This window comes from Plectropomus leopardus, chromosome 2 (assembly GCF_026936395.1).
Source record: "Plectropomus leopardus strain MGB_pleo_1.0 chromosome 2, ASM2693639v1, whole genome shotgun sequence".
NCBI classification, from domain to species: Eukaryota; Metazoa; Chordata; class Actinopteri; order Perciformes; family Serranidae; genus Plectropomus; species Plectropomus leopardus.
Window position 1 is genome coordinate 36,717,989 of NC_142177.1, and position 13,011 is coordinate 36,730,999.

The window sequence follows — 13,011 nt, forward strand, 5'->3', positions numbered from 1 at the left end:
AAAAGGCACGAGTGACACCATCGACGTGCAAGCGGTCCTGAGCGCCAGTTTGTCAGGGCGCAATGGCTGCATCCTGACATTAACAGAGTTTAACGTTTGGAAAGCAGTGCAGACCGCATGTCATGTGACGGAAACAACCAATCACAGCCGGATATGTATTTATATTGTATGGTCCAGTTTTGCATCATACACATATTTTATGTTTTTGAGCTTTCATAAATCATATATTTAAAATTAACTTTAAACACTGTATTGTAGCACAAGGCACACAGTTTTCTATTAATTACACACACACACACACACACACACACACACCAACACACACACACACACAACAAATTAAACATATTTCTAATATAATTTACTTATACTAAAACTAACATTAATTACGTAATGCTTGGCGTCACTTTCTCCATGGTGATCAATTAAGTATTTCTGATTCTGATATATTTCCCTTAGTCCGGAAATATCAGTCTGAGATAAATATGGAGGAGAAGTGGATCATTTTATTTCAGAGATACCCAGAGCTTTACATCTCTCCCACTGAAAACATACACGTGTAAGAAACAACAGCTGGAAGAAGATCAGCTCTGCAGAGCGGCACGTGTCCCGGCCCCAAACAAGTATAGCAAAAGTCCAGAATTGTAATTAAAATAGAAGTTATATAAAAGAAATGTAAAATAAATGTGTTTTTAAAATGAAAAGAGCTGAACATTGTTGAAATTAAACTTCGTTGTTGAAATGAAGACTGACGTGATAAATGTTTTCTGTAGGAGCTGGAACAGGAGACGTGACGGCCATGATCAAAGACCCGCAGGGCCAGCAGAACACCGTGGAGGTGATGATGGAGGATAAGGGCGACAGCACGTATCGCTGCACCTACAAGCCCACCCAGGCCGGTCCGCACGCTGTCAGCGTCCTCTTCGGAGGGGTGGGGATCCCAAAGAGCCCCTTCAGCGTGGACGTGGGGCCTGGTGAGTCTTTCAACTTTGCCTCGTCAGTAAATTGTTATGGACTCATGAACATAATGATCAGGACCTCGTTTGAACACACTATAACGCGTCTCATCACCCTGACGTGTGTTTGTGCAGCCTGCATGCCGGGGGCGTGCAGAGCGACGGGTCGTGGTCTTCAGCCGTCGGGCATGAGGGTGAAGCAGGTCGGTGACTTCAAGGTGGACACCAAAAACGCCGGCAGTGGAGACCTGAAGGTGGTCGTCAAAGGACCCAGTGAGTGCAGTTCACAGTTTGTCACGAAACTTGACTGACAGTTTTATTAAAAAAAATACAGCTCCCATAAATCAATGTGGCTTTAAAGGAATACTTCATCCCACAAATTTTCATTTCTATAGACCATTTTAGTTACTCACATCCGAAGGCATTATGTTTTTGAGTTGTCCATCTGTCTTTCTGTCCATCCCATTTTCGTGAAAGCCATATTTCAAGAACACCTTGAGAGAATTTCTTCAAATTTGGCACAAACATTCATTTGGACTCGGCAATGAAGTGGCTAGATTTTGTGGTCAAAGGTCACTGTGAACTCAAAAATAATGATTTTAGGCCGTAACTCAAGAAATATACGATAATCAGGGCAACATTTTTCACAAATGTCTAATTGGATAAAATTATGAAGTGATGACTTTTGAATCCAAAAGGTTTATGAAATACTTATTGCAGTTAGTAGAAAAACTTGTGGTGAAGGACGACCTCTAGCTCAGCTGCCTGTCTGACACAAAACTCTGGTCGTATGTATTTGATGGCAAAAACCGATATTTGCCAAAATGTCAGAATGTTCTTTTAACTTTGATTTAAAATCAGATAACTGTGTTTGACTCTGTGTGTGTGTGTGTGTGTGTGTGTGTGTGTGTGTGTGTGTGTGTGTGTGTGTGTGTGTGTGTGTGTGTGTGTGTGTGTGTGTGTGTGTGTGTGTGTGTGTGTGTGTTCAGAGGGCATCGTGGAGCCGGTGAAGCAGCTCTCCAGTCAGGATGGTGTCTTCTCCTATGAGTATTATCCCAACAGTCCTGGCAAATACACCGTCTCCATCACCTGGGGGGGTCAACACATCCCCAAGAGGTGAGCTGTTTTACTGTGTGTGTGTGTGTGTGTGTGTGTGTGTGTGTGTGTGTGTGTGTGTGTGTGTGTGTGTGTGTGTGAAATAATTACCTCAGCATTACCTCATCTGATTGAAATGGCTGGATCCACTGGGGAATGAAGACTTATAGTCCAGGCCTCGTGTTCTTTGTCACCTCTCTGATGAGCAGATTGTCTGAGTATAAGTATTAGTATTAGTTTTCGGATACTCACGGGGAGTTTCCCAAGTTTTTGAGCAGCCAGATGGGAGAAGAAGCCAACTATATGTCAGGGATTCTTGGCGGTCAGACACACTGATGAGTAGCCAGACTCTAACAAACAAAACGTGGATCAGATGTTGTAAATTTAAGGGAAATACCTGTAAACACATAATTAAATTAAACTAAACATTTAACAGAACAACAGAGCCGAGTACCGTGCCTGTTTGTGGTTGAGTCATAATCACGTACAGGCATCCTCGCGGGTCAGACAGGGTCAGACAGTTACCGCGTTGAAGAGGCTGTTAAAGAAGCCGTCCTTGAGCGGGTTTCTGTTTAATTTCATCCACCACCGACTGTCGGCTCATCCGACTCGTTCAACGCAGAGAATCACCTCTGTCACTCTTTTTTTCCACGAGAGAGATCGACAGGGAAAAGAGTGTCATGGTCTTTCTCAAACTCACAAAACCTGGATATGATCTTTTCCTGGTTTTCCCCAAACCTGAATCTGCAACCAAGAACTCCTGCAGAAACCAGTAAAATTACAGTACTAGTACTAATACCCGTATTCTTAAAGTTATACTGAGTTCAAGAAATCAAGATATATCGCGATACAGCCTAAAAATATCCCATTGACAATTTGAAGACATAAAAAGACATATCACCCAGCCCTCAATGTTAGTGTTGTTTGACTGAAGTAGTCTTGATACTACTTTTGTACTAGATTACTGAATAACCTTTAAAGGCATCAAGTACTTGATACCCAGCCTTACACATTTTGTTATTGTAATTATAATATATATACAGCAAAATGATTAAGCAGGTTTTCATGTAAAAGTCAAATCCTAAAGTTGCTCAAAACCAGCAAAGTCAAGCAAATGTAAATACCGTTATTGATCGGTCAGTGAGGTCAGAAATGTGGTCCGTTGCACCTGAAACCACATCCAGACGTGATGTCACAGGGTCCGCAAGTACACCTCTACATCATCGACGAGCTCAATAAAGATATGATCTTTTTTGTGTCAAGTTACTCTTTAGTGTTGAACGGAAAATTTAATTCCACGTACTTTTTGTATAATAGGCTTTGTACATTTTTTTAATGGTTGTTGATTGTTTTTGTCTGCGTTTAAGCCTTTATCTCGTGAGTGTTTCTCTCCTGTGGGTGCAGATGTGGTGATGTCAAATGTCCAGACAGTTAGATATCCCAGGTAGTCCGGTGACCTCAGCGCTTCATCCGTTACAGATGACTGAATCAGGACACAAAGTAACTTACAGATGGCTGAAATCACAGATGAGGTTAAGCCGGGTCGAACCTCTGTACAGCTGTGAGCTCAAAAATGCCCGTTAGGCTGTTGGAAGGGAAGTGATGTAACAAACGGTGTTAAATGCTCTCTCTCACAGATATCAGACCAATTAAACTACAACATAGACGTCGTCCGATCCGGCTAAAGATCTGCGCCGTCGCTGCAGAAAAATACATGAAATTTACACTTTTCCTTTTTTTATTTAGAATTTTACCAAACAAGTACATGCTAATAATACTACTAATAACAATAAATTGTGATAATGAGATGTTTTATATTAAGCAGTGGCGCAGTAGACGTCGATCAATAGAGGATTTTTAAAGGCTGATATCATAAAGTTAGTGTGGAGCTGAAAAAAGCAAATTATTCGGCTGATATTACCATTATTATCTCCTGGAAAAACAGTGTCTGAAATGAACAATCTTTGCCTATTTTTAAAACTGGACAAAGAAACTGAACATGAATCTCAAATCGGGGTTTTCAACACATTCATTTATATCAATATTTCTGCCACGTACTCTGGGTGAAGATGCAGCAGCACAACATCAGGCACACGGAAGGTGAAACTTAATATTTATTGGCCTAAAAGTTAAAAATTCAGATTCAAAAAAATTCACTAGCCTCTCATCATGTCGATCTGATGAGATCAACAGATCAATTATCCACCCCATGAATCAAAAGCGTAAACTGCTGCTAAGGAAAAAATGAACTTATGAGGAGTTCTGCCTGCACTCTGTTTACAGACCCTTAAAAAACGTCTGAATTTAGAAAGGGGACACACGCACAAAAATGTAAAGTTTGGCAAGCCAAAGCCAAGTTCTGCCAATAATGGTTTGTAAAACGTCCCATTAAAATGCCACTTAATTGTCCAGACCGACAAGTAGATTGACCTTTAAACAGCAGCAGCAGCAGCAGCAGCAGCAGCAGCAGCAGCAGCAGCAGCAGCAGCAGCAGCAGCAGTAGTCGGAGTCAGAGGAGTATTTTGGGGGAACTTTGAAAAAGCAAACAAAGACCAAACTGAAGGTTAAAGTGAAAAAATCAAGGTTCTCTATGAGTGTGTGTGTGTGTAATGAAGACAGTAAATCCCAACAGACAGTTTTATTTGGCGTGAAGCTAGTTTCCATCTGAATACACGCACACACACACACACACACACACACACACACACACACACACACACACACACACACACAGAGTAACAGCCAATAACTGCTGAAGGTTGGATAACAACTCTGTGAGGCACTGAGGTTGTTGATTTGTGTCTGTGTGTGTTGACAGCCTTACAGATGATCTCATGCAGTGTGCCGTCATACCCCCCTTACACACGCACACACTCACGCACACACACACACTCGCACAGAAAGTCACATATAGTTTTTCATACATATGTTGCACCATCGCCACAGGGCAGTGGGCTGTGTGATTTTACTCTTTCTGAAAGTTCCTCTCTCTGTTTTCAGTCCCTTCGAGGTGACGGTGGGTCAGGAGGCGGGGCCTCAGCAGATCAGGGCTTGGGGTCCGGGCCTGGAGGGAGGCGTTGTGGGTAAACCAGCGGCCTTTGTCGTGGAGTCCGTCGGCTCTGATGTCGGAGTGCTGGGTGAGTTTTAATTTCTTTCACCAGACTCTAATAGAAACATCCTCGTTTACGTTTCACCGATAGATTAGAAAGTCATCAGCGTAATTGACACTCATAAATGTGAATTTTAATTAGCCTGCCACAAAAAACTGTCTCTCCCTTTGCTAACAGTTTATTCTTAATTATAGCTAGTGTTAAATGAGTATTTTTTAGGGAATGGAAAGAATTCAGATCAGATTAAATGCACTTCACATCCAGTCAAATCTGACCTGCGCTGTCTTCAGGTTTTGCCATCGAGGGACCTTCTCAGGCTAAGATCGAGTGCGAGGACCAGAATGACGGCTCGTGTGATGTCCGTTACTATCCGACCGAGCCCGGAGAGTACGCCGTCCACGTGACCTGTGATGAGGAGGACATCGAGCACAGCCCCTTCATGGCCTACATCGTCCCCGACAACAACGCCAGTAACCCCGATAAGGTCAGAAACACACAAAATCAGGGGGTGGGCAACAGTGCTTTGATTTGCTTGACAAACTTGGGTTCAGGCAAATTATTATGGAATATGTTAAAGGTACAGTTCATCCCAAAATTAAAAATACATATTTTTCCTCTTACCTGTATTGCCATTAATAGTCTAGATGGTTTTGTTGTGAGAGTGTTGGAGATATCGGCTGTAGAGATGTCTGCCTTCTTTCAATTATAATGGAACTAGACGGCACTCAGCTTGTGGTGCTCAAAGCACCAAAACAGTACATCTGAGAAATCAACAGCAATGTCTTTTTCCAGAAATCATGACCCAGTTACTCAGGATAATCCTCAAGCCTTGTGTGAGCAGTTTAATGCAGGAACTATTTTATTTGTACCAAACTACACCCACAATCCATATCGCTGCAGAGAAGGTTGTCTGTAATCTCAACCCCAATCCTGTGTTACGGTGCCACTGCAAATCACCTGAGATGATATCAGTCCCGTGAAAATCTGCATCTCTGATTTGCTGGTGATTTGAGGTTGTTAAGGGTTTTTTTGTTTAGTTTCTTTTCCTCAGTCATGTGCACACCTTAGAAAGTCACATGAGGGCCACCTGGTACTCCTGAATCGAATTGGGCTTTAGATTTTCATTTTTTACACAAGTGATTTTATTTTCAAACATTATTAATGACCGTTGTTGGAGGAAGCCTGAGAACTAAGAATTTCAATTTCTGCTTCTCTGTAACTGTTATGCACTGTGATAAATAGTCCCAATAGGTTTGGGACATCTCTAATAATTATAAATGGTTTCTGTGGTTTGTAGGTTAAGGCTTTCGGACCGGGTCTTGAGAAGACTGGCTGCCTGATCAACCAACCGGCCGAGTTTACTGTCAATGCCAAGGATGCTGGGAAAGGACCTCTGAAGATCACAGCTCAGGTGAGCTGCAGAAATATTCTCATACTAAATCAAAGCAGACACACACACACACACAAACACACTTTTTGAAATGAACATAGGCCTAATTATGAATGTGTTATTGTGCACATCTGTACTTTTTTTTCAGCATCGTGGGTGTCCACAGTTTGTGGGATTGTTGGGTGAGATTGTTAGAGATTTTTTGTAGTAACACCAACAATTATACTAGGCGGCTGTGGCTGAGAGGTAGAGCGAGTCGTCCTCTAAGTGGAAGGTTTGACCCCTGGCTGCTCCACTCAGCATTTCGAGTTTGTGTGGGCTCATGTGAATGGTTACGGAGTAGCAGGTGGCACCATGTATAGAAGCTCGGCCACCAGTGTGTGAATGTGTGGAGAATGGGTGAATGTGATACGTAGTGTAAAAGCGCTTTGAGTGGTCGCAGGATTAGAAAGTGCTATACAAGCGCAGTCCATTTCTACCAAATATACTGCAAGTAAAATTGTTTTCATCATTGATTAATCTGCTGAAAAACGGTGAAAACTGATGTCATTCTGCAAACCTCAAAGCCAAATTTTGCATGCAGCTACATCTTTGGACTTTTTTAAACATTTCATGCGTTTAGGCTTTGATCAGCCTGTAACATCGGCCAACGTAATAGCAGCCCACAAACGTAATAAACCACAAACGTGGAGACAGAGAGAGAATGACAGAGAAAGTGCAAGAGACGTAGAAGGTGGACTTGTTCATTTAAAGCCGATGTTGTGCGCAGTGTCTCTGTTAGTTATCTATAACTTACTCAGAGTGCTGCTTTGACATGTTTTGACACGCTTTGTTCAAATCAGTGACATTTTCTAATGAACTGACTCGAGCCAGTTGGCAGGTGTATGAGTAAATAAACAACAATGAGCACAAACATCAGTTTTCATTTTCATATTACATTTGTCTGAAGTTATCACAATTTTGAAAGATTTTCACCCTCCCACAAACACAACAAATCCCTACAAATGTAACAGGAAATTACGTGTTACATTTGTAATAGGCAACTGCTGTTACGTTTGTGGAAAATGTGTCATGTTTGAGGGATTATTACATCAAAAGCTGCAGATTTGTAGTACATTTGTGGTTTATTATGTTGGAGGGTGTTACACAGCCGCCTAACGGTCTGTCTGTCTGTCTGTTAGGACGCAGAGGGACTTCCAGTGGAGGTGACGGCGAGGGCTAAGGGTGACGGCCTTTACTCCTGCTCCTACATGCCCAACTCCCCTCTCAAACACACCGTGTCCGTGTCCTGGGGAGGAGTCAGCATCCCCAACAGCCCCTTCAGGGTAAGCAGCCAATCACAGCATGGTGTTAAAACAGGAAGTGATGTCCTGCCCAAACCAGAGGACACGGTTAAGGCTTCCAAGGTTGTCCAATCAGAGGCTTTAGTTAAGGCAGATAGAGTCAAAGTCGTTCGATCAGAGCCGATTCTTCCAGAGGAAAGTTTTAAGACGGCAGAGTCCAAGTATAAATGTGCAAGCAGTAAAACTAAAAAGCCGCTGATCATCATCACGACATACACTGAAGAGAGGTACAGCTTCTAGTTTAGCTGCACAGAAATAATTCAGACATAAACTGATATTTTTAGAAAAAGAATACATGGACTCAGAAATAAAAACAAATGGTATGCAAAATCTGTTCTGGTGAGAAAACTCCTTAAAATCATAATTGTCGTAAGACAAAAAAACTGTAACAAATACAGGAACGATTATATCAAGAATGTTGCGTAACGAAGATTTTAATGACTGATTTTGTTGCGTCCAGTATGACCGCTGCAGAGTGTGTCATGTGGCCATGAGTTTGACTGAACACAGGTCGGTTGCTCCAAATTGACTAACATCTTGTGTTTTTATGCAAAAGCTTTGCACTACAAATCTGACTTTCTTTAAAACCATTTTCTGATATGAAACTGACGCCAACACAACGTTAACACCATAAAAATGTTTAATGTCTTTAACAAACTCTGTTGTATTTTGATTACTTTTCACATTTTGTGTTTTATTCACCACACTGTAATCTCTGTCTCTGCACTGCAACAACCTTTGGTTTGTCTTTCACAATGTCACTTCGAACAACAACAAATCATAAAGTTTTTTATGTAAACTTTACTGAAGATGATTTAACCGGCGTATGCACTAACTAGTCTTTTCTGCACTGTAAACACTGTCCATGCACTGTAACTCACTTTGCTTTTTTGTGTGAGAAAAACACACATAAAAAGTGCTTTAGCTGTTGTTTTTTGGGGGTTTGAGCTGCAGTTGAACTTCACTTATCTGAACCTTTTTGAACCAAGATACAAACAAGTTAAAAGCTTATGTAATTTAAGATAATCGGCAACAGTGGGAACCATTATTAAAATTGGAGAAAGTAGTAGTAGTAGTAGTAGTAGTAGTAGTAGTAGTTTTTTTAATGCTTTTTAATCCTCCAATTAAGAAAACACAAGCAGGTGAAGACAAACTCTGCATCCCTTTGACAACACACAAACGTTGCATTAAGAAAAAACTCCAGTGCAGATAAATATAAAATTTGTTTTCAAATCATTCATCAATTTGACAACAAGCATGACACAGAAATACAGAAAACGCAAGCAAATAGTGTCTTCTCTATTTGAGTACGTTTTCTTGAGATCCAGTGTGTTAAACTCCAATATAGTGATTTATATTTTGCGTCAATTTTTGATAGATGGATCGATTATTTCAAGCATCTAAAACAAACAAAACAAAAACAGATAATTGCTGTTTTACTAAAAAACAGATTCAGTGTGATGTTAAAATTGAAATCAGAAGTCCTTGTTGCTGCTGCCACTCCCCGTGGTTGATCTGATATCATAAACCTGCCCTCCAGGTGAAGATTGTTGACAGGGTCTTGTGAAACACTAAGAGCGCAAACATGTATGTGCGGTAATTTATGTTTATGCAAGAGGTTCAGATGAGTGAAGCTCTGCTCTCGTCTTTAAAGCATGTCATTTATATTTTTTTTTTTGAAGTAAAAATTGTTCCTGGTGAATGAAAACCTTTCACTTCGCATGTGTAACAATCATCTATCGGAATGAAGTTTTATTGACCAATGAGACATGACATTAGCATACTCGCTGAGCTGACAACTCAATGATGGAAAACAGAGTGAAAAGGTTTTCATTTTACACTTGAGGTATGCACTAACCTGTCTTTTTTGCACTGTAACCACCTCTTTCATTTTTCTAAATCACAGTTTGAGAGATTTGTTGGTCTTGTGGTTTTTTAGACTTTGTTTATCAGCTGTTTTCCCTTCTCCCTGTTCGAGGTTTTTATAGTTTCACCCACAGGGCAAATAAGTCTTATGGGAAACATCCAATGGGCCTTAGATATGTCTGGATATGTGTTTGTGTGCTGCTCAGGAATTTATGATGATGCCAACAGGCCTCAGGAGTTGGCAAATATGTTCCTTTTTTTGTTGAGACATCAAAAAGTACAAAGTCCAAAAGTTATACGATAGAAGAACTCTTCAGACAAGACAAGTCGATGCAGCTTTGAAGAGCCTTCAGAGAGTATGTGATTGTGCAATCGTCAGAAAATCAAAGATGAGTGTTTTTCTTAATAAAAAAGAACATCCTGCATGTTTTTTCTGGCGCTGATGGCAGTATTTGCACTGGTCCACAAATCATTTCAAATGGTCCAGAGAAGTTTGTACTCGTCTAAGAGGTATTATTCCACAGTTTAGAGCTGATGTCACTGTGATGAATCAGCAGGCTTGTTGTGAGCTGCAGCAGCCTGCGGGCACCGACGGCTCCTTTCTACAGCTTTACTGTTGATACAGTAGATGGATAAAGAGCAAACAGTCACACCCAGCTCTCAGCACTGCTGGGAACATGCAGCCATCACACCTTCTCATTAGAAGTGAGTAAAGAAGCCAGTGTGGAAAAAAAAGGGGTTCGTGTTGGAAACGTGATCCAACTTGACTTGACCCTAACTGTTACTAATAATTACAGTTATAATGCAAAGTTTTGCATAACTGCAGCTTTTGTGTTGTTTAATTGTATTTAAAGTAGAATATTCGCCTTGAGGTTAATGAGGTTAAACAGAAAAAAAGTTGAAGTTAACTCCAACTTTTGGTTAGAAACAACTGAAATGAAAAAATCCTAAACATTATTGCTCCTTACACACAAACAAGCAGGTAAAGTGTCAAACCTAAATCAAGAAATTGCAGTGACACGAATGTGAAATAAATTGTCTGAGAGGTTTTGTATTGAGTTAAACTTTGGTCATATTAACACATGAAGTCTTGTTGTGAACGTGTGCTGCTTAAGTATGAAACTGCACCTAGAAAAGGCACAAATACGTCTCCACAACAAATTAATGTGATATAGTTTGGTCACTAACAGAACAATGGCTGATAATGACAGCTTGTTGGGCTATTGTAGCTTTCTAGTGCCAGCATGCTACTTGCCAATAACCCTGCAAGCAGTCATTTCACAAATCTACACCTTCAATAAGCATGTCCATTAATGTTTGAGTACTCTGTACCGTTGGCTTTGAGGTTTAAGTGATATTTGATTGAAGTAGTTTGACATATAAAACTTTGGGGGTCTCAGTCTTTGTTTTTTGACTTTCCAAACAAACCTGGAAGACGGCTGATAAACAAATTTAAATCGCTGCTAAGTTAGAGTTTCAGTTTTTTTATGTATTAGGTATTGACATTAAATCTGTTTAACATGTTAAATAATCGAATAAGATTTTAGAGGAAAAAAATTTTATTTCTAAATTTGATTTCAAAAGGGTTATTCAATCAATATAGTTTTGTGCATGCATTTATACAATACATGCAATTTTAATGATTTCATTTTTGACTAACAATATTGAATCTGTAACTAACATGTTAACTGACACTCTCCTTAATCATCAGCTGATTAAGGTCATTTCTATCCACTTAATGCACTCTTAGTGGACGTTAGGTTGGTTTTAAAAATAAATTCTGACATTTCATCTAAATGTTTTACCGTGTTGTTTGTTTCATTTGCTTTAAATTGCTGACTTGCATGACCTCATTTTTATTTACATTTTATTATTTTTTTTTTTTTTACATTTATTTGAAACGTTTTTCTGGTTGCAGCGTAATATTAGATTTTACTACACAGGACCAACCATGATTTCTTAGACATGTATAATCCTTAATATCTAATCAAGAAGTGGATAAACTAACTTTCTATGTATGGCGAATTAGTCTTATAGCTTTGTTTGACAGAAATATAAATGACTAAAAAAACTCATCAGGATCTCAAAAACAGAAAAAAAGGCAGTTGAATTTGACTAAACACACTTTATGGTTTATTTTGACTGATCACTTTTTAAAAACTTCTATTTTAAAGGCCAAACCTTAACACAGAATACACTGTAGATAGACCTGCCTCTACATAATCAAACACAGAATGCTTTTTACCTCTTAAAACCAAGTCTGAATATAATTTCTTTGTTGCAAACTTTGGATCAGCAGCTAGAAAGGTAACTAACATGCAGTTTCTGAGCATAATCTCTTCATTGTAGTAGAAACTAAAGAACAATTTAATATCTTCATTTGAAAACCATCATCAGTTTTGACCCAGAAGACAAGACCCTGAACCCTTTTTAAATACATTTCTAAAGTTCTGATCTGCAAATTATTTTTAAATTTAGAACCACAAGCCTGATGCCACTTTTAAGGCTCTGATGCATTATCACCATTTATAATTCTGTAAATTATGTTTTGTATAATTCATGTCACCTTTTAGGGCTCCAGTCCAAATATAGCCCCCCTGAAGTTTTAATTAAATTATAAAAAGGCAGTTGATATTAAGATTAGGGTGCAATGATTGTTCTGCTGTCAGTCAACAGCTTCACTGTTTCAGCTACCTCTTTCTTATAAAGTTTAGTGAGATTAAGCCATATTAGATACAAAGACACATTTCAAAATGTATTGAAATACGTAGTAAGTAATATATAAAGACAGAAAAGTAGAGGATCCGTGATAGAGCCCTGTGGCACTCCATATTTAGTTTAATCATTTTTATTACTAAAAAAAACAAATATATATTTACTGCTATTCTCTTTTTACATTGCATGATCTAATGTAAAAAAAACTAAAATAAAATAATGAAAATAAGTACTGTCCTTTTCTTGTAGGTGAACATTGGTAAAGGCAGCCACCCCAAGATGGTGAAGGTGTTTGGCCCTGGAGTGGAGAGAACGGGACTGAAGGCCAATGAGCCCACGCACTTCACTGTGGATTGTTCAGGAGCTGGAGATGGTGAGACACACACACACACACACACACACACACACACACACACACACACGCACGCACACACACAGTGATAATGAAGACGGGAAACCCACAGACCGTTTTATTTGGTGTGACGACAGTTTCCACACTTAAACGTGCAGACAAACATTCACAATTATATTGTCTG

General features: G+C 39.6%; 1 protein-coding gene across 4 annotated transcripts in view; it reads left to right on the plus strand.

Annotated features, from left to right (window-relative positions):
- Window positions 1-13,011, plus strand: part of flnba (filamin B a) — an 81,893-nt gene that overhangs the window by 38,920 nt on the left and 29,962 nt on the right. For 2 of the 4 annotated variants that reach the window (XM_088069951.1, XM_088069953.1), the window contains exons 9-16: window positions 774-974; window positions 1,092-1,229; window positions 1,946-2,072; window positions 5,052-5,188; window positions 5,452-5,645; window positions 6,459-6,572; window positions 7,733-7,876; window positions 12,725-12,848. In XM_088069951.1, the coding sequence (XP_087926077.1) occupies window positions 774-974; window positions 1,092-1,229; window positions 1,946-2,072; window positions 5,052-5,188; window positions 5,452-5,645; window positions 6,459-6,572; window positions 7,733-7,876; window positions 12,725-12,848 (1,179 nt within the window). Of the gene's footprint in view, window positions 1-773; window positions 1,230-1,945; window positions 2,073-5,051; window positions 5,189-5,451; window positions 5,646-6,458; window positions 6,573-7,732; window positions 7,877-12,724; window positions 12,849-13,011 lie in introns of all 4 variants that reach the window. The other 2 variants (XM_088069944.1, XM_088069948.1) reach the window with 1 other exon arrangement.